The sequence below is a fragment of the Eptesicus fuscus genome, chromosome 8 (assembly GCF_027574615.1).
Source record: "Eptesicus fuscus isolate TK198812 chromosome 8, DD_ASM_mEF_20220401, whole genome shotgun sequence".
Classification (NCBI taxonomy): domain Eukaryota; kingdom Metazoa; phylum Chordata; class Mammalia; order Chiroptera; family Vespertilionidae; genus Eptesicus; species Eptesicus fuscus.
Window position 1 is genome coordinate 72,448,272 of NC_072480.1, and position 24,359 is coordinate 72,472,630.

The 24,359-nt window shown below is 39.7% G+C and overlaps 1 protein-coding gene across 1 annotated transcript in view; it reads left to right on the forward strand.

Annotated features, from left to right (window-relative positions):
- MYO16 (myosin XVI) overlaps positions 1 to 24,359 on the forward strand; it is a 421,185-nt gene that overhangs the window by 351,435 nt on the left and 45,391 nt on the right. The window contains exon 32 of the mRNA XM_008143943.3: positions 19,130 to 19,288. Coding sequence (XP_008142165.3) covers positions 19,130 to 19,288 — 159 coding nt within the window. The remainder of the gene's footprint in view (positions 1 to 19,129; positions 19,289 to 24,359) is intronic.

The window sequence follows — 24,359 nt, forward strand, 5'->3', positions numbered from 1 at the left end:
TCCATATATTCACAAAATGTTTTTCATATATAATATGGCTAATATTATCATGCTAATTATTTCTAGTTGCCTAGTTTCAAATATTATGAGAGCTGATTTAAGTGCAAGGGAAGATTCATTGTCTTGCTTAGGCCACTAGGGTGCTCTATTGCTCCAAATGGCATTACATCGTCTAGTTGCATGTATCTAGAACATGAAATAAAAGAAACATGTTATTCTCCACTCATTGAAAATGATCAAGATGATAGAACATTGACAAAAATGCAGCACACCTCAGGAATCTGGAGAAGTGGAGGAGAGCCAGGCTGAATTAAGGAAAAATCTGAATCACAGAATATATGTATTTTTTAATTATCCCATTGCTTTCTGATACTGTGCATCCTTAGTTTATAAGATATAGATAGGTAGTTAAAGTGATGTCAACAAAAATAACGTGTAATGTTTCTTTGCATATAGTAGCTGGTTATTAAATACTTAGTGAAAAACTTAGTTAAAAAATAGCAATTTGACATATAAATATATTTGATAGATTTAGCCCTTTTGGCATTTTTACTTAAGAATTACTTAAGATAAGTGGAAATTACTGTTAATTTCCAAATATTTTATTGCATAAACATTTTGAATAAGAATGGATGTTTTAAGTCAGAGTATTATATAAGCAGTTTTTTGTTTTTTTTTTTTTACAATATGTTATTTTCATTCTGCAGGGTCATTTGTTTAACAAGGAATTCTTTTTAAAGTTGGCTCAGTGGAAAATTTCAACATTTACGAAAGTAGAGAGAATAGATTAATGAATTTTGTCCATGGCCAACCCTATTTTATCTCTTCTCTTCCCAGTCCCCTCCTCCACTATTGGATTCTTTTGAAGTACAACCCAATGTCAAATCAATTTATTAATAAATACTTATAAATATTTTATTATATAAGTTCTTTAGAAAAAACACAAATATTTATTATTAAGTTACTTTAGTACAGAGAGATCTTTGGTGAGCATTTCATATCTCAGACATTCCCCTAACTTCATAGTTACCCTAAAGATGCCCAAACCCACATCTCTAGCCCTGCCCCAAACTCTGGATCACCTGTTTACCTTCCTCTGTTCATCTTCACTTGAATGGCCCACACACATCTCATACTCAACCAGGGCTAAGTTAATTCATTACCCTTTCTCTTACTCCTTCCCAGTCTATAAACTGGCACCCCTTCCACAGAACCTGTGCTTCGTTCTAGTAAAAAAACAAAACAAAAACCAAACAAACACAAAACAAACAAACAATAACAAAAAAGCACATGATGCTGCTGCTCTCGACAGAAGCCTGCCCCTGGAAGCCATGCCATCACTTTTTCATGACAGAAACAAAATAATTCTCGGGGGTTAGCTTTCCCCAAAAACAACACTGCCCTGCCAAATATTCCACATAGGCTTTGAGACACAAACCCAGACATGGGTAGCTGGTGCAGACTACCCCTTCTCTTACCATCCAAAAAGTGTAGAGTTCTAAGTATTGCATCTAAACAGACTTATGTATGGAAGATCAACGTTCCCAAAGACACACAATTGCATCTTAAATTAGCATTCTCTGAGGTTTAGATGCTTCTCTGAAAAATTAAGTACAGTTACTTATTCATTGTTAAGTAACAAGAAGAAAAATGCTTAAAACTCACTGAAATATCAAGGAATTACTGGCCGTAATCTATGACTTGTTCGTGGAAAGTGTTTGTAAATTGCCATTCTCTGCTCCTGTGCTTGAGACAGAACTTTCTGCACTGTCTTCATTGAATCGCTGACACATTCTAATGAGATTGCAGAATAAGAAACTGGTCTGCCTTATGCAAATCTGGCCATTCCTTAATGGGATGCAGAGCTTGACATCCCGTAGGCTTCTTGCTTATACAGAGGCTCTCTTAGCACTATATGCTGTGCAGAGCTGTTAATCTTTCTCACTCCCTGCAAGCTTTCTCTCCATGGTGATTTATTTGTAAGGGGTGGTGGCCCGAGGCTTCATGAAAATTATAAAGGGCGTGGACAGAACAAGCACATAGTTTACTGATGTGTTGCTGTCTGCATTCCTGCCTCACATAAAGTCTCCTTCCTGTGAAAGTAAGGCATTCCTCTGCATTCTGGAACCATTTTGAATCAACGCTAAATTCCCCTCATTTTCCAAATGAGTAAGTCCTTTGGGAAGACAAGCTTAATATCCCCAGAGAAGCAAGTTCCCCATTTATCACTAAGTGAATTGGGCAACGATTAGCCTGCTAAAGTTTCTTTTCCTGCCATGTTAATGAACCTGGCCTTTGACGTAAGGAGAATATATCTGTGTGTGAGAAAAGAGTATTTTCACCAAGTTCTTGATCCCTGTGCAGTAACAGAGAGTATCTACATTTGGAACTTGCAGGTATACAGTGGTTCTAACTCCCCAAATATTTCATTCATCTCCACTTAGAAGTAAGCTTTCAATTTTAATAAAGTGATCATTAGCCAAATTTACTTATGTTCAGAGCATATTAATTGGATGTTTCTAAAATGAGTTTTTGATTTTGAATGTCTGTGAATGTTTTGAACGTTTGTAACAATTTTCTCATAATTTACAGCACCTTCTCCCTATAAATACCCAGGAATTCACACAGAGAAATTGTGCAACCAGGGGCCTGTAAATGGGACTTGCATGAACTTGTAGAGCTAATTCCCTATAGTCATCCAATAAGCCTTCGTTTAATGTAAACACAGGGCCTGTTCCTGGGAATCCAAAAAACCAAGAAAGAAATCTGGCTGTCACAGACAGTGTAGGAGACAGACATGTTTGTCAATGAGTGAAATTCTAATGGAGGAGAGAGGCTTTAGTTCAGAGGTCATAAACTGTTAGTGGGTCCAGATTTGAGCCCCAAGTGGCCCCTGAACCCCATCAAATGTGTACACATGGTATCCTTACTGGCCCGTGAGAGTCTAGGAAAGTCTGGCTGAGCAGACAGGTAATCAGGAAGAGCAATGAATAACAACAAGTGGATGGAGTTTTCCAAGTGCAGAAGTAGAATAGACATGGCAGCCAGAAGAACCAATAAGACATGCAGATTCAGTGTACATGGTCCTTTTAGGATACAGCTGTGAATGTTGAGGGGAAAAGAGAGAGAAGAGAAGACACTACTTGCCTTGCATGGAATCAGAGCAAGATAAGCTTTCTGCCTGGGAGCTCCATGACGAAACCCTGGATTATCTCCGTTTGTTTCTCTTCCTCACATGGGAATTCAGTATTAACTTATAGGATCTCTGGTATAAAGAGTGCAAAAGGCCAGAGGAGGAAAATGAACCAAAATGATAGTGGTAATTCTAGGTATGAGTGTGTGACCTCATATATACTCAGAAATGCTATGGAACATTTATTAATGGTAGTGTGTTCATAATATTAATAGCTAGTATTTGTAAGTGACTGTTTTCTATTGGTGAATCATATTGACATCTCTTTCCTCCCCAAATCCTCCCCTCTCTGTCAGGCAAGTGAAGCAGGTGAACCCCTTTTACTAATGAGCAATCTGAGACTTTAAGGGATTAAGTGATTTTCCCATAATCACAGAAATTAATGAGTCTCAGAGTCAGGAATCAACCATGTCTCCTTTCTCCCAAACCCTGGATTCTTTGTGTTATGTCATTCTCATTCTTCAAGCACGATTAATTTTTTTTTCAAATGATATCAAGTCTCAGAAAGTAATTCCCTTCTGAAGTCAAACATAAAGTCATTACCATGAAAAGATATGAGATAAAACTATTTTTTCCTCTGTTGTAAATGTTCCTGAGGGACATGCATGCATAGTTTTTAGCTAAGAGGATATTTCTTTTGTGCCTCCCCACCTTTTCCTTCTCTGTCCTCAGTTCTTTACAAAACTCTTTCTACTCACCCATCTCACAAAGTGTCCTTTCTAATGCCAGGGACCCACAGCACACAGTTTGGGCCAGCATAATTCCTCCCATTCAAAACCATTGGGTTTTTTGGCCTTTATAAAGTTTTGCCAGGAAACTGAGTGGCTAATTACTGATAAGCACACACTGTAGTTGTATTCACTTGCAAAGTACTCATCTTTCCTTAAGGAAGCATTTAACTGCATGATGTAAGCCTCCATCATATTTGCAGGGCATCACATTCAGGACCAGCCAGAAAGGAAAGGTGTGGTGATCCCTCACCTTGTACCAGGGACCATGCTAAGAACCACACCTATGGTCAGCAGTGATTTTCAACAGGAGAAAGGCATACATTCCAAAAAGCCCTGGTCTCCTGTCTCTACAGCAACTTTCAGAAAATTAAGGAAGAAATTTGTTATTTTTTAAACTATGTGAATATGGACACAGTGATATAGATAATGGCATAAGGGAGAAACATGGCTGAATAAAAAAATAGTGTCAGGCCCTTCTCATGACCATGGCACTTCCACTAGGCCATGCTGCTTCATTATCCTTTGAAACCCAGGAGCAAAACCAAGCAGAGATGTGACAATTAAATATTTAGATCAGCCTAATCAAAAAGTTACCCTTCGAAGAGTATGAATTATCTTGGGAAATTACCTTAGCATTATTGGCTGTGAAACTGCAGTCTCTAGCATGCCAGTCATACCAGAGATATGTATCTTGCATAAATAGTTCATCATTTTCGAGATGAGCCAAATGCGGCAAAGAAGCCATCTCAACTGGGATGTTCTACACTGCATTGTCAGCGGGAGAAGAATCTATTATACCTGGCATTCTGAAATAAAGAGACAGTCTTTTCAAAAATGGATTATCTTTCATAACCAGTAAATATTTTTCATACTACCAACCCATTAAAGCAAGCAGCTATTGTGTAGTGTGGGTCTCTATCCTGGATTGTGAATTAAACTCCCACTGGGGCTCCAAAGAGAAGCCCAATGCTTTATCCTCTCAGCCACTCAGCAGCTCTCCTTAAGCAAGTTAATAAAGACCTTCCTGACTATCTGCATCTCATTATTGCCACATAATACAATATCCTGGGGTTTTCTTCCTTTTGTACAGAAATGCTTAGAAGCGACATGGTGTGTGGAATGTTTTCCTAAAGATCCGCTGGATTGGTGCCATGTTCTCTCTCTCCTTAAGGGGACTGAAAAAGAAAAACCTATTTCTTAATTACCTACTGGTGTTTAGGTGCTTTATGGCGCCTTGAATCATTTTGATGATTAATCCTCAGATTAGCCTAGAAAAATTTCGCACCACTGGAGAGCTAGCTGTATTCATTATTACTTTACCCATTCCATGAGTCAACAACAGTCACCCAGCATCGCTGTATGTGAAGCTTCTCGCGTCTTTTTCTACTCTGGTTTTCACTTCTTTCTTTTTCTGGTTTCTCCTGGAAATCTTCAATATTTGTACTTAGGCACTGTACCTTTTCAATTACTGGGAGTTGCAGCTTAAGAGTGCATGTTAATTGTAATGAGACAATAAACAACAATCTCATTCACTTTGCTTCCCACAAAGATGACTAGATTCTATAATAGGCAGAGCTTCAGCAATGGCAGGCAGAAGCTGGATCCGAGAGCACACAGATGTACAGTGGAACAGTCACTGTACCAGGACACCTGACAAGTTATGCATTACCCAAAGTCCCTGAAAAAAAACAAACAATAAAAGAGTTTCTTCACACCCAAAACTCTGGTTCAGGGTCAAACATACTCTTCCAAAAGAAATGTCCATTGTAAAGAAAGAAAGAAGTGGCATATACCCAATGGGTACATCAGGGTATTTCCCAGGCAAATAGCCCTGATTTGGATTTTTTGTTTTACTATTATGCTTTGATGTGAAGAGATGGATGATCCACAAAGAAGTAAGTGAAAGAGAGAAGACTGGAGCAAAAAAATGGGTGAAAACTATCACTGTGCAGGTATCTCCTGTCATCAAAACAACAACAACAACAACAAAAACCCAAAGCTCTCACCTGTTAAATTATTCCTAAAGTCACACTCATTGGTTGGAGTTATATTTGCTTAATTCCAGTTCTCAACTGAGACTTCCAACTGGCTGGGTCAAGACTGGCTTTAATAGAAAGATGGAGGGGACATAGAGGAGAACAAATGACTAATTTAAAGGAGGGTAGCCCCCATACCACTTCCACCCATTCACTCATTCTTTCTTAGTTAAAGAACTAATACCCCGCAGCAGATCCCATAGAGAAAATAATATTTATTGTTTTTTATTTTCATGAGGATTGTGTTTGTCCTATTTTGTCTCTTGGTATTTAACCATTTTCATATATAGCTAATAATAGAGTCCCTCTTGGATTTTTAATAGATAACTTGCTTTAAGAATAACTACTGCAGTCCTTAAGAAAGCTGTAATGTACGTTGCTCCATTTCAGGGACATCTGCTTGTGCTGTAGTTGTAACATGCTGTTCTCATGCGTTCTGGTCATCCCTCATCTCCACCACATAAACAGCACAACTAGAGATTTTAACTGAATCACTTACGTGTCGTAGGAGACACTAAAGCTGTAATTGTTAGCATTAAATTCACTAATGTAGTTGCAGCTATGTGGTGGGTGTGGGGGGGGGTCTCTTTCATTCACTTACTCAGACTTGAAATCGAGTGTAGTTTACAGAGGCTGGGATAGTGACACGGGACAGAGGCGCTGTGCTTTATGTATGGTGATGAGGGATCATAAAAATGTCTTTTTAATCTGAGGATCATTAGGAAACCCAGTGATATGGTCCAGTTGCTCATCAGAGAGCACTTCCATTGCTGTGGGGATTGAAAACATCCTAAGAACCCTCTGTAATGATTTTAGAAAAAATGTTCCACTTTTCAGATAATAAAATCAATCTATGACACAGCCCTAAGACATGCGGGTTTTTTTTGTGTGTGTGTGTGTTTTTCAAGGCTTAAAAACTCAGAGATTAACTTCAGGCAAAATGGTTAAACCAGCAAGAATATTTTGTATTACTGGTTGTATTTTCCTCACATTTTCAGAGTTTTGGAAAAATCATTAAATAAGAAGAACAAGCTTTATTTATTTACTCATTTATTAAAAAAAAAAGTGCACTGAGGATCTATTTTGTGCCTGGCGTGATACTAAGCTGTTGGATTTTAAAAATAAAGTGTGGGGTCTGCTCATAAGCAGCTCACAGCAGGGAGGCACGAGAAACCCAATGTATCCAGGCAGCGAGAAATAGTTCTTACGTGAAGATATTATTTGGGATTCACAAAAGGCTACTTACCCTTAATGCTTGGGAAAGGCTGCACTGTTATTCAATTCTTTCTACTCTCTTTCATTTTCAAATGCTTATGGTGACCATCTGAATTGATTTTCCACCCCATAAATATGTTCTTTGAAACACTGGTCTAGAAGGTAGGATTTATGTGGAGGGATGGAGGGAAATGAGACTAAAGCAACAGGAGAGAAAACACCAGGACAGGAGGCCCCCGCCCTCATGCTATAGGCCAGTGTGTGGTCCATCCTGCACGATGATTCACTCAAGGGCATGATGACATAATCAAGGTCTGTTTTGGAATAACTACACCAGGGTCTGTGGGAAGGATTTACTTTAGCAGTGATGAATGAGAAATGATTAGTCGTGGGACCCATGAGAAGGGGAGCCCCAACGCTTGCCTGGCCATTTGGTGGTTGCTTCCTGTGGTGAAATGAAAATCCATTTGAGACACAGGGTTAACCCTCCCTACAGTGTCCCAGCTGTTCAGCCTTTCTGAGTAACTGACATCGGCTCTGTGATATGTCACTGCAATAGCTCAAGGGCCATTCAGTCACATGTGCGTGTGATCTGGAGGCACAAAGATTTAGTCACGCCAACCAGTCTACCTCTAGTAAAGGGCACTCCCATCGGAGCTATCAAAGAAACAGTGCAGGTGGCTTGAGGAGAATTTTGACAAGAATTTAAGCCTTCGTAGATATTTTTAATTCATTATGTAAGGCCTCAGAGCTGCTGGCTGGTAGTCAGCCAATGCGGGCAGGCAGGGTTGTTCTACAGAGGTGCAGGGTTGCCACTACACTGTTGTTAAAATATTGAAATATCTTGATGCCAGTTAGAATTGCCTGCTCTCCTGAGACCTGCAAGAAGGTTCCCATCACCCACTCCATCACCTTGGGTGTCCTGGCCCCAGGCCTGCCCAGTATCTTCTCAGTTAAATGTTGACAAGGCGAGAGGTGTAGGGTGTATGGCTTCCACCTGTTCTGCTGGGTCCTGGCCTGTGCCCTTTGGTTATTAAATATTTTAGGTGGGTACATTTTGTAATTCGTTCTGAGCAAGGATTTTGGAAAGACTCAACGTACACCACTGCTTTTTGTTTTTTAAAACTTTTGCTGATTTTACTGGTTCTCTCTGACCTGCTGCAACTGTATCTGTGAAAGTCATGCTAACAATTGTATGACACAGAAGTGATTCAGCCCAAACTCTAGCTGTGCTGAGGTTTATGTGGTGGAGATAGAGGATGGCCAGAAGGCACTAGAACGGCATGCTACAACTGGAGTAGCAGCTAATGTCCCTGATGTGGAACAACTGTAGATGATATATTTTTAAAAGGATTCCAGTCGTTATTCTTAAAGCAATTAATCTGTTAAAAACCCAAGAGGGGCTCCATTCATAGAAGTGGTGAAATACCAAGAGACAAAATAGAGTCAATGCAATTCTCATGAAAATAAATACATACTTTTTCTTCTGAAGGGAGCACCGATGTCATACCTAAGAAAGGATGTGTGAACTGGTCAGAAGTGTTATGGGGCTACCCCGTGTTGGTATTTTCAGATGATAGGTGTCACTAGCTTACCATCCGTGTGACACCATCTGTGTCTCAAATACTGAATGCTCCCAATAAAAGAGCAGGCATATTCTTTTCTTCACCTTTGCTTTCTGGAGAAAGTAGATGGGAACCGTCTACCTAAAGCAAATGCTGCTGAGACCAACAGCGCTGCCTTGCAGGAGTTGCATCCTAGGACTCCTAGATTTACGTTACCCTGGCATTTAGGAAACGTAAAAATAACAGGAATATAAATAACCGCATGACCTATGAAATTATACGTGAGGAATGGATCCTCAAGCCAGGCCAGCTTGTTGTTTAGGTGTTACATATTCAGCTAATTATAGGAAAGGCAAGCTACCCAAGTACTGGGAAAAGAAAAGAATTGATGTGTTGTGGTGTTTTTCCATTATGGCAGGAACAGGATAGACAGGCACAAAAGGATCTGGTTAGTTGAATTTAAAAGAATATTGGCACAGCATAATTTTCTATGCATTTTTGGGTCCTGAAACCCTTATTTATACTGACAGTCATTTTTTAGCTTTACTATCAATACCTTCTTCCCCTGCTCAGCGCATATGTTGTTGAAGATATCACTCTATTTCCTGCTTCAGTTGGTGTTTTCTTGCCTCTCCTGAGACTTGGCAGGGACGTGGGTGGCAGGAGCTAAGAGGAGGGGGACAGGGAAGCATTTCCATCCTACCCTACTTAAGCCAGAGCAAGTGTTTGTGGCACTCTCTGTCACGGAAGAATGTTTCAGACACAAGTTCAGGGCGGGCGGCGGGGGTTTGATCAGCTAAAGAGTGGAGATTTCATAAGGACTTATTAAAAGAGTAGGAAGGAATGCTGGGGACCAGCTCTAGCCTTTTAAGGTTAGCAGCACGTAGAGCAATTCTGTTTCCTCTGCCCTTTCCAACGGCCGGCCGCAGTGTCATAGGAACTGATTAGTTAAGAAACCGAAAAAATACAACATTGAAATATAACCATTGTGGAAAGCTGCTGTGTCACAGGAGTAAATGCATGGGAACCTCGCGTTCTGTTGCCAGCTCTGCATTGCTCTCAGACACCGAAGCCCTCCGTGGATACATTTCTGCAACTCTTGGCAAAGGGATGATAACGGTGGATTCACCCGGTCAATTACATTTGTGCTGTGCACAAATCAGGGTGCACCTTTCAGAAGTGTAGGCATCTCCCCTTTAACAACGCAGCCCTTCCTCGCATCGTGTATCTGGTTACACACCCCGGCACGTGAAATCGCTTCTTATTTGACGTTAGGATCAGCCCTGTGCCTATGTGGATCCTTACACTTGACCTTTGTCTTTCTCTAGGGCAATATGCCAGATGTTTGGGTTATACCTTCCTGTATAAGAAAAGGTTTAATTCATTTTGCTATAGCAGAATGCAGGGGTACGGGGTAGGGCTTAGGAGTGATATTGATAGTCCTTATCTGTATTTCTTCCCCATGTACAATAATATCGGGATCTAGAAAAAATCAGAGATTTAAAGTGCATTGTTTGTTCATTGTATCACAAACTAGATTTGGCCTAACATAAATTAGATGCCGATTTGGGATCTAAGGGACCTTACCCAAATTTAATTGCATACCATTTATGTCTACCAGTAAGCACAGTCTAGCTGTGACGCCCACATTTTAGAAATGAGAACTTGAGAAGTAGCAGGGCCATGCCAGCCACCTCTCTCAGCACTTGTACTTTTCCTTAATGCCAAATAGGAAAAAACAAGCACATTCCCTCCATGCAATAGCCTTTCTGAAGAGGAATTTTCCTATAGACTTGCAGGATGAATTATAGCCAGCATGAGTAATGAGTTTAAAATGTATTTTCACATTTTTTATGCCTTGCGTGGCCCTCTCAGTACTTGAAATCAGTCAAACAGCTATAGTTTGTTTTTCTCCTGCACGACTGAAACCTGGATCCTAGCTTATATGTGTCCAAAATACACTCTAAAATTATCTCAAGTTAAGGTAACTAAGAGAGAAATGTTTTTAAGCATTCTTCTTAAAGAAGCACTCAATTGCTCATCCCTTCCTCCTTCTCCTTGACCTTTCTGTGGCATTTGGTACTGTCAGCCTCCCTCTGCCTGCCGTGCAAAGCCCTTCGCTTCTGCCACTCCCCCAGCCGCCCCACACACCCCCGCCTCATGCCTGCACCTGCCTGTTTGTATCCACTATCACTTATGTGTCACCTTCTGCCTCCTTACTCATAGGAACGTCACTTTATCTGGAAGAAAGCCGCCCTGCTGGGAGATTGCTAAGTCTGCCCGAGACATTTTCTTTTCTGTCCTAATATCTGCTCTTGCTCACATAACTGCCACAAAGTTTAACCCCTGTGATTTCAAAGTCAGCAGCTCCAAACTCATCCCCATCTCCTGGCACCTGACTGGTCCTGACTTACTCCCCGTCCCTCAACTCAAAAGGGTCTTTAACTTGGCCCCTCCCTGCCTTCCCTGTCCTATGCCCTAGTCTAAATTCTCGCTGCTTTTCAGTTTCTAATCTCTCCTGGGGGCTAATCCAGCTATTTTGCTAGATTAGTAACATTTTTAAATAGTCTTTTTCATGCCACACCCTTACTCTAAATACTGCCTGGAGGTCACTCCTGGGATACCACATAAACAACCCCTTCTCAGGGCGGAGCTGTGGCAGAGCCAGCCTCTTCTCTCTCCTGGGCATGCTCCGTCCTGACTAGCTTTACACTTTTTACTCCCCTTCCCCGCTCCTCTCCACATGCTGTCCCTGCTTCAAAACCCAGTGGTTTCTCCTCCTGCCCAGGCCCCAGAGGCTCACCTGCCTATTGCATCCCCTCCCACCATGGATTCCTGGGACATTTTGCATAGTTTTTGGTTCAGCCCCTGGTCTTCTGCTGCCTTAGCGTTTGCATAGCAGGCGCCATGAAGGCAACCAGCTTTAAGTTGAGTCACCACCCAGACACCTGAGAAAAGGCCACCCATTAGAATGCACCCCGGACGTCCCTCCCACACATGCTGGCATATTATGTGTCAAAGGCTTTAACACACACACACAACAACAACAACAAATGTTAACTCAGCTGAGTAGGACACAATCCTGCAAGGATTATTCTGAATAATTCTTCCCTAAATCCTCAAGAGAGATGTACAGTCGTCACTGGTGCCTCTTCTTGCACTCATTAGTTTGGACCATAAATTCCTGTCATTATTGTGTCTTATCGCCCCTCTAGATGTACGCATTTGAGGGATCGTTTTTGTTTTGTTTTGTAGATATACATTTCTAGAAGCATACAGTTCAATCTTAGCTTAAAACTTGGACTGTTTAGGACTTAATAAGTACTTGTGGAATTCATGGAGAAATCTCCCAGTTTGGAGAAAGAATGTGGTTGGCTCATAGCTCATCACTCTTCTTTTCTGTGTTCCGCTCTCACATGTCGCCCAGAGCGGCCACCGGCTCAAGGACATCTGTTTCCTAGAGATGGACTAGCCACTGAGCCCTTTGATGTGGAGTGAGTACTTGCTATTGATGTGGAGTGAGTACTTCACTCAGTTGCTCACTGACCTCATCATGTATCACTAGCTGGACCAGACTTGTGTAAGGAAACTTCTCTCCCTAGTACTAAAGGTCTCCCCTCCCCTGCAGAATATTTGCAGTCATTCTGCAGAAGAAGTTCCTCTCCTTAGCTTTCTTCTTACCTCTCTTCTCCCCCAAGAAAATCCTACCTCTGCTTCCTCTCCTACACACATCCCCTTACATGAACTTTTGCACACCTTTCATATCAGGGTAAACTTAAAAAAATAGTTCTGTGACTGGTGAGGAGTTAGGCCTTTCCCATTTGGACATTGCCCTGAGGAAATGCATAAAGCAATGGATCATGGTATCAATGTGAGCCAGAGGCTATGTTGCCTTGTAGCCTTATTCAGTGATTTCATTCATTCTTCTCCCAGTAAGTGCTTAGACCTTATACCTGGCACAGGTTCTGTTTATTTTTCCAGATATTTAAGGTTATGCAATTGGGAGGAGGAGGGACTTCTTTAAGAAAAATAATAAAAAATGACAAAAACTTAGGGATTAAAGTGGACATTTATTTAAAATGAGAAAATAAATCAAAGCAAAATTACTCATTGTTCAGTGCCTAGAACAGTGCCTATACATAGCAGATGTTCAATAAATGTAGGGTGCCCACAAAAAATATATAAACACACTTTGAATAATGATTCCAATGGGTTAAATCTGAAAAGAAAAAAAAAAACATTGGAATTAATTATTCAGAGTGTGTATTATACATTTTGGGGACACCCTATATTTGTTGAAAGAGAGAGAAAAACTGTGAATCATAAACCAATTATTGCAATTACATTACTATAGAAATTTTGTCAGAAAAAAAGCTGTCACATGTACAAATGTTAAATGTACACGCATTACCCACTCCCTCTTGGGCTTTTTGCTAGTCGAGGTGAGGTCTGGAACTTCCACTCACTAGACTCCTGGTCAACCCGCCACTGCCTATCGCCATGCAGCAAGATCCCAGAGGCAACATTTACTGTATTGATTTCAATTTTCTAACATTAGAGATTGTAAAGTCATGTAAAGTAAGATTTTACAAACCTCCATATGTATGGATCTTGCATATTGATAGGACAGTAATGAAATGTTTATCATTGGAAATTGGGAATACTGAAGATGTGAATCCTCACATTATGGACCAGAGTATTTCTATCTGTATGCCTTTTCTTCCACATGTTAACACTCCGAGGTAGAAAGAAAGCAGCTCTAGCCCTTTGAATAAGTAGAGAAATCTCACCTCATACAATGGGATATTTCCCTTACCATGTAATTTTAAATAAGTAGAGATTAGGACTCAAAAGCATATTATTAGCAATGGAAATCCTTTCATATATTCCCAATAATCTCATGTGAATGAGGCAAAATTATTACTGTGACACATGATTTCTCCACAGTTGTTCACATGAATTTTTCGGGTAGTAAACTTGTCAATTATTTTAGTTACAAAAAGTGTAATTCCTTTCAGAAAAGGAAATTTCTATAGCAGTGTTGTTGTAATAATTTATTCATTCTTTTCTTTCCCTCTTTCTTTCAAAAATATTTGTTGTACACAGGCTGTGGGCAGGCACTGTTCTAGGCAGTGACATTGCATTTGAGCTCATGGTGCCAAAATTCCACCGGGAGGAGACAGAAAACAAATAAACAATTGAAATTTAATGTGTTCCACAGTGAGGACTCTGTAGAAAAACAAAAGCTGGGAGTAGGAACAGAAATTGACCTGGGGCAGGGAGTGGGGTGCTGTTTTCTAGAAGGGGGTCTGGAAGGCCTTTCTGCTAGGGGAGGTGTGAGCAGAGTCCCCATGCACCTTGCACCGTCTGGGAGAAGACAAAGCTAAGTGAGTGATACAAGGATGACTTTAGTTGGGGGTATGGAATCAAGGTATGGAGGGTCTCTCAGCCTCAGGAAGCCTTTGGATCTTGATCCACAGAAAATCAGCAACCAGTGGAGAGACTGGAGTGGGGAAATGACATGATCTAACTTAGGTTTTATAATAGGCTTTCTCAACCTCAGCACTGTTGACATTCTGGGCCAGATAATTCTTCGTCATTGGGGAGGGGGCTGTTCTGTACATTGGAGGGTGTTTTGTAGCATCTCTGTTGTCTACCCACTAGATGCCAGTAGCATCCCCCTACCCCAGTGTGATAACTGGGCATTTCCAAATGTTGCTTAGAGGTGGGAGGGTGGGGAAGGGTGGGGTGACAATATCACCTCCTATAGAAAACCACAGTTTCAAAGGATCACACCCACCCAAGCAGGATATTTTAGTTCTATAAAAACTAAAACAGGACAACTGATTTTTTTTTTTTGTATTCGCATTTAGAGATTTGCTCCAACTCTCACTAGATTAAAATTCAACTTAAAATGTGCCTTCTTTGCTTGCTTGTATTTAATAGCCATATACTAATGTAAGGCCAAGACTTTATCTTTGAGTCAATCCCAAAGTAATTCATTTCAACATCAGGCAGGGGCCACCGAGAAATCCTGTTTATAGGCTAAAAGAAACCAGCGTGGGTATTTGGATCAACCAATGTTACAACGTACCTGACCGAAGGATGCCCTAAGTGACACAAACCACTGATTTCACAAGATGTAGAGATGGAGAAATGACTCAGACATACCTTAAATCGTTATACAGGATCTTACAGTTCTCACTTCTCTACTTGTTTGCTTAGATTCCTTGAGAATCTCAAATATTTCCTTTTGGTGTGACCGACTTTTCTTCTCCCTCAAAACCCTGAAGGCCACTGCTTGGAGGCATGAACAAACTTGATGACTTTGTTTGCTCTGTATTATCCTTTGAAAAGTCTCCATAAAATATGCATCTTGTGTATGCACTTTTATAACTAAGGCTTTTTCAGATTTAATGCCCATGTCCTCTTGATTTGTTATTGTTATAATTTCTTCAGTGCTTAAGTACAGGGTAATGGGCATGCTTTTGACAAGGAACATTGCAACCATTCATGCTCTAAACTGACACTTTACAACAAAATCAAATTATTGAGAATTTCTGCATTTGATCCACATTGTGACTGAATCGAAATATTAACAAGTTTGGGCACAGATGCTTTTATGTATCTGAATCTAACTTGGAGTAGGGTGTTTGTGAGCTAAGGCTGACACAGAATTTACTATGCTAAGAATCCTCCAGTTAAAATTAATGAGTAAGGATAACCCCAGAGTGGGGACACATATATTGATGTGGCAACTCTAGTTCAGTGGTTAAAGTACAACTTTTCAGATCTGAGTTCCTTACCACTGAGGATGGGTGATAAAGCCACAGAAAGGAAGCTACCTTATCCTTTTACACCAGCAAATGAAATAAGGAGGGAAGACTTTACACAAGGGGTCAGGCACAGGAATGAGTGTGGGTGGATGGTGGAGCCCTTCATGCCTTAGTCTGAATTCATCTGCAACCCTAACTAATTGTGAAATGTTTGCATGTAGATTAACCTCCATAAGCCTCAATGACCTCATCTTGAAAATAGGCATGATAGTGACAGTTCTTCAGAACTGTTAGGAAAACAAGAGCTAAGTCAAGTATCACATCTAGCAGGGATTAGAGCATAATAAACACTCAGGAGATGGTAATTATTGTAAAAGCGATGTGAATAATAATCATTAGGCTGGCCATTAATTCTTAGCTTACATTAAGAAAGACATCCCCTTATTCCAATCCAGAGCTACCCTTGAGTAGACATATGCTTTTAATATAAACATAAAAGGAAAACCTTAGTAGATAATGTAAGGGTCACAGTTTATTGTGACAAATTTTAAAACATTTATTGGCACCTTAGCTGGTTTGGCTCAATGGATGCAGCTTAGCCTAAGAACTGAAGGGTCCAGGGTTCGATTCCTGTTAAGGGCACATACCTCGAGGGCATGAGGCAATCAATCGATGTGTCTCTCTCACATCAATGTTTCTTTCTCTGTCTCTCCCCCTCCCTTCCACTCTCTCTAAAAAAGTCAATGGAAAAATACCTTCGGGTGAGGATTAACAAAATATAAAAAAAGTAAAAATAAGAACTTTTATTGGCTACAATTTCACATGCTGATCTGAAATGTGAAAAGGTTTTTTTAAGTTTTACTAGCAAAAGTGGAGGTTTGGACTATAATTTAAATATATCGGTGGTTAATGAGATAGAAATCAGTTATGAGGAAAGCTTGCATCAAATATTCATGCCGAGACACAGTGTCTCAGAGGATTGAGTCTTGCAGCACCAGACATAAGAAGACTGTCCCCATTTACCCAGGGAGGTTCTCCCTACTTCATACCTTTTTGTTGTGACCTCCCACTGCACTGAGAACAAAAGCTAAACTCCGCCTGCCTGCCGGGGCCTCCCCAGCACTGAGTGATATGCCTGTCCTCCTTTCTTATCTACCCTTTGCTTCCACGTGCCCAACTCATTGGGACCTGGTTCATTGGAAAAGGTGAGCTCTCGTGTTTGAGACCTTCAGACATGGGGGAGGTTGTCTATCAACACAGTTGCTTGTTTCCCTCCTTTTTCTCCGAGCCTCACTGCCACTTCCTAGGTATGTTTTCCTGATCCATGCTTTCTGAAAATGTTGGCTGCCTACCCCCACTTCCCATTAAGTTTTCTACCCAGCTGGGATTTCACCACTTTTAATTATCTGCTTGTTTCTTTGCTTGTTTGTCTGTTGCCAAACTGGCCAGTAAGCTCCAAGCTGCCTATGATATTCATTATTGTATCTCCAGCACTTGGAGGGAGGGTGTTGGGCACATAGTAGACACTCAATAAACAACTGAATTAAGGAATGAAAAAAAAAATTAGTCTTAAAGAGAAATGAAAGTTGGTGAATGTCTGTATCTTGAAACGACTTTAAAATAAAACTTGACTTACTAACTTTCCAAAGACTAAAAAGTAACAATGACAAAATAGAGTTGACCAAATTGAATAGATATTCTCTCAGTTACAGCTTTCTTGGTGATTTCTCATTGTCAAGAGCTAAGATCACCCAACCTCAACGGCATCATTGTTCTTATGCACATTGGCTTGACCAAGGCCTTTTTAAGTCTAAGGAGTCAGGAGTTGCAATGGTTCCCTGGATCATTGAAATATAAATGCTTCTGCTTGATTTTCAAAGACCTGTTCATTTTGCCTTCATTCTAACTGTCTAGCATTTTCTACTCTAAACCTTAGCACACCTTTCTGGTTAGGCAGCCCGATTCCTTCTTGTGCTGCACATTATTTACTGGTAAATGAGTGGCCACTGCACTGGGGGTGATCTGAACAAGATCCTCACTGGAGGGTAAGGAAGAGGCAGGGTTGTTGAGTGGAGAGCACATTCCAGGCAGAGGGGTTGCATAGACCAAAGCACTGAAATGCGAGTCAATATAGAGCAGCTGGGAACATGGCCATCTGTAGTGCTATTGAGTGTGAGCCTCAGGGGCAAGAGGAGAGAATGTCCAGGAGGAAGAGTTAGAAAGGATTGAGCTAAGCTGTAGAGGGCTGCCTGGCTTGCTTCCTTGCTTCTTTCCCTTCCTCTCTCCCTCCCTCTTATATCCCTCCTTACTTTCCCTATTTCCTTCCTTGGTATTTAAACAGCAATTCAATGAAATGACATGGAAAGACATAGCCTAATTTGTCTTCTAGTGAAAAACAAAACTGAACAATTGTTATAATACATAGATTAAAGTTCTATTCTCCCTCTTTCCACCTGCATGACTGTGGGTGACCTTAATTCGCCTTTCAGCAATACAGGGATAGCCTCTCTGCCTGTTGAGGTCCTGTTTATGGGGATCATGGCTGATAAACTCTTTTCCCCATGTAAAGTATAAAAAGCAAATTATGCCTTTGAGTAATTTGTTAGCCTAAAACTTCAGACTGGCCTAACTATAGACAGCCAGAAACTACTATGTACCAACAGACAAGAACAGAAAGAGCATGGATAACCTTGATGTCAAGCAAAAATCTCCTAGTAAGTTGGAGCTTTTTTGAGGTCCCTGGGGAAGCAAGAGCCAATCCCTCATGCACCTGGCCAATCTGGGAGGGGAGCCTGACTTTGGGGATGGGTTCTGGAGGAGCCAGTCTGACACCATGATGACAAATGTGCTTGATTTGTACATTCTCGCTCGTAGACCCTGCCTAAGGATGATCCTATCCTTATGTAAACATCCACCTCAGTTAGACATTGTTCCAAACCTTAGTGTTTGTTATATTTTACTTTATTATTAATACATAGTTTTAAAAAATCTTTATTGGGCTCTTTAGCCTAAATTGGACAATGATTTCTATGTTTGCATATCTGAGAGCATTCAATTTGGGACATACAATAACATGTAGGTAATTTTGTTAGGGTATAGAATAAAGAGATAAGGTTTTAAAGTTTAATATTCCTATGGATAATAACACATTTCACAGTTACATTGAAAATATGTTTCTTGTTTTATCCCAAAGCTGTAAGATTGCTTCAGCTCTGCTCAGTTTAATAATTCAGAACCTGAATTCAGAGACATAATTATTGCCATGCTTTTAGGAAATAGACTTCTCAAATGGTCAGCACTATAACAGTAAGTGACATATGACATCAAAAATTCCTTATAGATATATTTGAAAATAACAAATTATCAAATTTATTTTCACCACTTAGTTTAACAATGTTTGTTAAATATAGTATAGGCCATTATGTTTAACAATGCTTTGGCAAAATTTGAAAAATATTTTGTAGGCCATAAATTTGAATAAGTATTGTTGCTGAGTTATCATTTTAAATGTAATTAATGATTTGATAAGTTCGTTATTCCATTTCAATATTTTATTCAACATATTTAGTCTACTTTAACAGAAAAGACTAATCATTTCTAAAATTTATTTTAGGTTTTGAAACTAACATGAACCTGACCAGCAAAGATGATCCTGGTACATCAGAGATTGCATCAGAGACTCAAGATAGAAATGCAAATAACCATGGGATTCAGTTATCTAATTCACTCTCTAGTGCTATCACTACTGAAAATGGCAATTCCGTCTCAAATGGTAAGCACGTCTCAAACTCAGTACTAAATAGATAAATTTTAAATTGTATCAGCTACAAATTTTAAATTGAAGAACGGATTTAAAACATAAAAATGAAGTAGGCTTAAAAACTGGAAAATAGCATGCTCAGTGGTTAGAGCATTTGTCCATGGACCAAATAGTTAAGGGTTTGATTCCCCGTCAAGGGCATGTACCTAGGTTGCAGGTTGGATCCCTGGCCCCCATAGTGGTGAGTGTCAGAGGCAACTAATCCATGTGTCTCTCTTACATTGATGTTTCTCTCTCTCCCCCTCTGCCCCCAACTCTCTAAATATCAATGGAAAAAATACCCTCGGGTGAAGATTAACAACAATAAAAAAAAAGGAAAATAGAATATAAACCATGAAACGTCTCTGTGGGGCATATTGACAACACATTTTAGGTTAAATCAAAGAACTAAAATTGTTTTCAGTATTAGATGACTTTTCAGAAATATTTTTGGAGTATTTGATCTACGAGAACCAGTATAAAATGAGACTTATACTGAGCAGAAGGAGTTAAAACACTCTTTTTCTTCTCATACCTAAAAAGTGTGAAGGGAAAATAATATTGAAGGCATGGTAAACACGAAACTGGCTTTAAGTGTTTAAATGGATTATATTAATGTATCATTTGGAAATTGGCTTGACTGTATGTATCCAAAAGTTTCCTAATAGTAGCTTAAACAAAACTTATTTATCTCACACATAAAAGAGCCCCAGGGCTTCTAATAATGGCTTATGGAAAGATTCAGAACAACTCATTTCTGAGAATATCCAAAAGAGTGGGACAGAACTTCTTAAATTTGTTTAATTTGATCCACTGCACTAGAAAACTAAGGCAGTGAAACACTGGAAAGGAATGAAAAAGTGAGTATGAAATGCAATGGAAGCCAAACAAAGAACCCCATATAGTCTAGACTTTTCTCCAAGGGATGTTCGGGGCACTCACCTCATGCATAGAAGACTGGGCTGTGCTTATGACTGCCTCCTGGGATCGAGGGGCCAGACTGAGTCTGGAGTTTGCCAAGGCCAGGGGGTGGGGCCTTGAAGTGTCCATCCTAAGGATAAATTGAATCAGAATCAGGAACCACATCCCCTATGAATCATCTCAATACAACCTCAAGGACGGATATGACCCACAACTACCTGAGAGAAAAATATTATATATATATATATCCCCGTTATAGCATCCTATGCTTCAATTCAATACATAGTCAAAAAGTACCAGGCACAAAATAAGCTGAAAAATATACTAAGCAAAAATAGCAGTCAACCACAGTATATCCATGGCTGCTCAAAAGATCAGACTTCAAATGCACATTCTTCAAAATAAGTATGTTTACTATGCCCGAGGAGATAAAAGATTGAGAATTTCAGCAGAAATGGGAAACGATAAAAACATGTCAAATGGAAATTCTGAAATTAAAAAATACAGTCATAAAATTAAGTATAAGGGAGGATGAGTTTAAAGTTAATTAGACACAGTCATTTAAAAATAAAAACCTGGGGCAGTGAAAGAAAATATCCAGAATGAGACACAAAGAAGCAAAGGAGGAGAATGGAAATTCCAGAAAATGGTTTAGAGGCCTAAAGGATACAGTCAGAGAGGAGGACTTTTGGAATCCTAGGGAAAGGAGAGAAGGTACGTGGGCAAGAGAAAAGATTTGGTGAGAAATGTTAGAGAATTTCCAATGCTGGCGAAAGCATCAAGACACAGACTTGAGTTGGCAATTCCCTGGGAAGTATATCATACACTTTCTGTATGACCCACCGATCCCACTCCTGGGTATTTACCCAACAGGAATGAAAACAGTGTCCACACAAACACCTGTATGCAAATGCTTGTGGTGCCTGAATTCATAATCCCTAACCCTTTAACTGGTAACTAGATTGTATTAGCTACCTAATGCTGTGTAAAAATCCGCCCCCTCCTCAAATTTGGAGGCTAAATACTAAAACAAACAGCTATCATTGTCCAGTTTTTTTGGGGTCAGGAATCTGGATGTGGCTGAGCTGATTGCCTTTGGTACAAAGTCCCTTGTGAGATAGCTATCAGCTCTCAGCCAGAACTATACTAGTAGCCATCTTGATGCTTGGTCGATAGATGGTCCATTTTCAAGGTTACTCACATGGGCCCTGGAAGGCCTCAGAAGATCCTTACTTACAAGGGCTTCTCCATTGGTGGCCTCACAGCAGGGCAACTGGCTTCCCCCAGAGCAAGCAATCCACAATGGCTAGAAAGAATACTCGTGAGGGAAGCCACCATCTTTACACAGCCTATTCTTGGGTGGGACTATGAGCACTTCTGCCATGTTCTGTTTGTTACAAGGAAGTTATATATTCAGTCCACTAGATGGGAGGCGACTATATGAGGTGTGAGTGCCTAGAGGCAGACCCATTTGGGGCCATTTTTCAGGCTGACCGGCAGCACAAGGAAAAACTCTGCAATAAAAAACCATGAACTATATTATACGTCACCAAATGCATGAATCTCAAACACATGGCACTAAGTGAAAAAAATGTTAGAATCTGAAGACTATAACTCTAATTCCATTTATATGACATTTTGGAAAAGGCAACACTATCGGACAGAAAACATATGAGTGGTTGCTAGAGGCTGGATATAGCACAGGGAGCAGAGGACGGACTGCTGTCTTAGTCAGTTCTGGCTGCTGTGACAAAATGCCAAAGACTGGGTGGCTAGTAAACAGCAGAAATGCATTGCTCACATTTCTGGAGGCTACAAGTCCCAGATCAGGGTGCCAGTGTAGTCGGGTTCTGGGGAGGGCTCTCTTCCAGGTTGCAGACTGCTAACTGCCCACTTCTATGTCCTCCCATGGCAGAGGGGCCTGGGAGCTCTCTGGGGACCCTTTCATTAGGGTGCTAATCCCATTCATGAGAGCTCTGCCCTCATGACCTAGTGTCCTTCCAGAGGCCCCACCTCCACCTACCATCACCTTGGGGAGTAGGATTTCAACATGGGGGGATACAGACATTCAGACCACAGTGAATGACAGAGGGGTATATGGTGCTATTGACAAACAGGAATGCATATGTTCCCATAAATCCATAGATGTGTGCATCTAATAAGGGTGACTCTTTCTGTTTGGAAATGTGATTTTGGTACAATTAGAAAAGAAAATATGCAAAACCTGAATAGAATAAATAAAAAGAAAAATGCTCCTAGGTATATTGGTGGTAAAATAAAGACTAAGCCTGAGTCTCAAAAAGCAGCCAGCAGTTGAAAAGACAAAATACTCAAAGGAGTAACAATTAAAGTCCAAAGACAATGAAAGAACATATTTAACATGTCAAATAAAATAACTGCCAATCCAGAATTTTTAAGCAATAAAAAAACTCATAAGAATGAAGGTGAGTTAGAATATATGTAATAAAATAAGTAAAAACTGAAGAATTAAACATGGTCAGACTAAAAATGTTCAGATATTCAAAAAGGAATACAGAACAATTTTTAAAAGTCAGTGAGGTCAGGAGAGGGTAAAATACAATATTTAATATTCTAAATCAAGCTAACAGGTTATAATTTCAAAGGTAACCACTGAAAGAATAATAGTGGGGTATATAATTCCCAAACTAATAGAAAGAGTAAAATATAATAATAAAAAGTCAATTAACCAAAGGATGGCCAAAGAAGGGAGGGCAGGGTGGAGTAAAATAGAAATATCTGAAAGGTTATACAAATAGAAAGGTCTTAGATGGTAGATAAGAAAGCATATATGAAAAGTTAGACATAATTGAATCACATGCAACTTTAAAAGACTCTCATCTTGTATAAGTTCACATTAAAAATAAATTGATTAAGATATTTTATAGCCTAAGATTTCTAAAGAATATGTAAAACATAAGTACAATAAAAATTTTAATGTAAATAAATAGAAAATGAAAAGATTCACCATGTACATATTTTAAAACAATTGTCATCTATTTTGAAAATAAAAATTACATCTGTTACACACACAGTTTTAACTAATGACAATAAAAATATAACAGAATTTGTGGGGTGCTGCTAACCTCTTAATCAAAGGAAATGTATAGCTTTATGTATATTATAGCAAAAGAACAAAGACTGAAAATCAGTGTTAAAAGTGTCAACAAGTTAGAAACAAAAATTAAACATCAAGAAAATGGAAGGAGCCCTAACCCATTTGGCTCAGTTGATAGAGCATCAGCCTGTGGACTGAAGGGTCTCAGGTTTGATTCTGGTCAAGGGGCACATACTAGAGTTGCAGGCTTGATCCCTGGCACCAGTCTGGGCCTTGTGGGAGGCAACCAATCGATTTGTCCCTCTCACATCAATGTCTCTCTCTCTCTCTCTCTATCTCTCTCTCTCTCTCCCTCTCTCCTTCTCTCCCTCTCTCCTTCTCTCCCTCCCTCCTTCTCTCCCTTCCTCTCTCCCTTCCTCTCTCCCTCCCTTCTACTCTCTAAAAAAAGAAAAGAAAGGAAAGATGTAATAAAGATAAGGAGATAAATTATTGAAATATAAAACAAGCAATAAAGCTGAAAGTTGGTTCTTTGAAAAAATTTTATTTTAAAAATGAATAAAATGATAATTCTCTTACAAGGGCAATAGAGAAATAAAGTGGACACAACAGCCAATGCTAGGGATTACAATGGGGATCTATCACAGATCTTACAAAAATTAAAAAAATAAGAAGAGTAAATGGTGAACATATGTATGCCAAAACAATTTGTAAATTTGGATGAATAGATATATATCTCAAAAAAAGAAATATACAACTAACAAAAATGGAGAAAATAATAGGAAAGCTACTTGCCACTTGTTGGCCTTCAGCTGCCGATAAGCCAGGTTCCAGAGGAGACTTGGGATATGCCTGGTCTCCTAACTGTGGTCTTGCTTGAATGTCACAGGAAAGTTGGTTGGTGCATCCCTGATGCTCTCATTGTGCTTCTAAATTGAAAATAATTGTATCAGATGATTTCAGACATTTTCTGCTTATTGCCTTATTTCAGAATATTTTCAGATATAACTTGTAAGGTGGTATAAAATGAAAGAAATAGGAAAGGTGAAT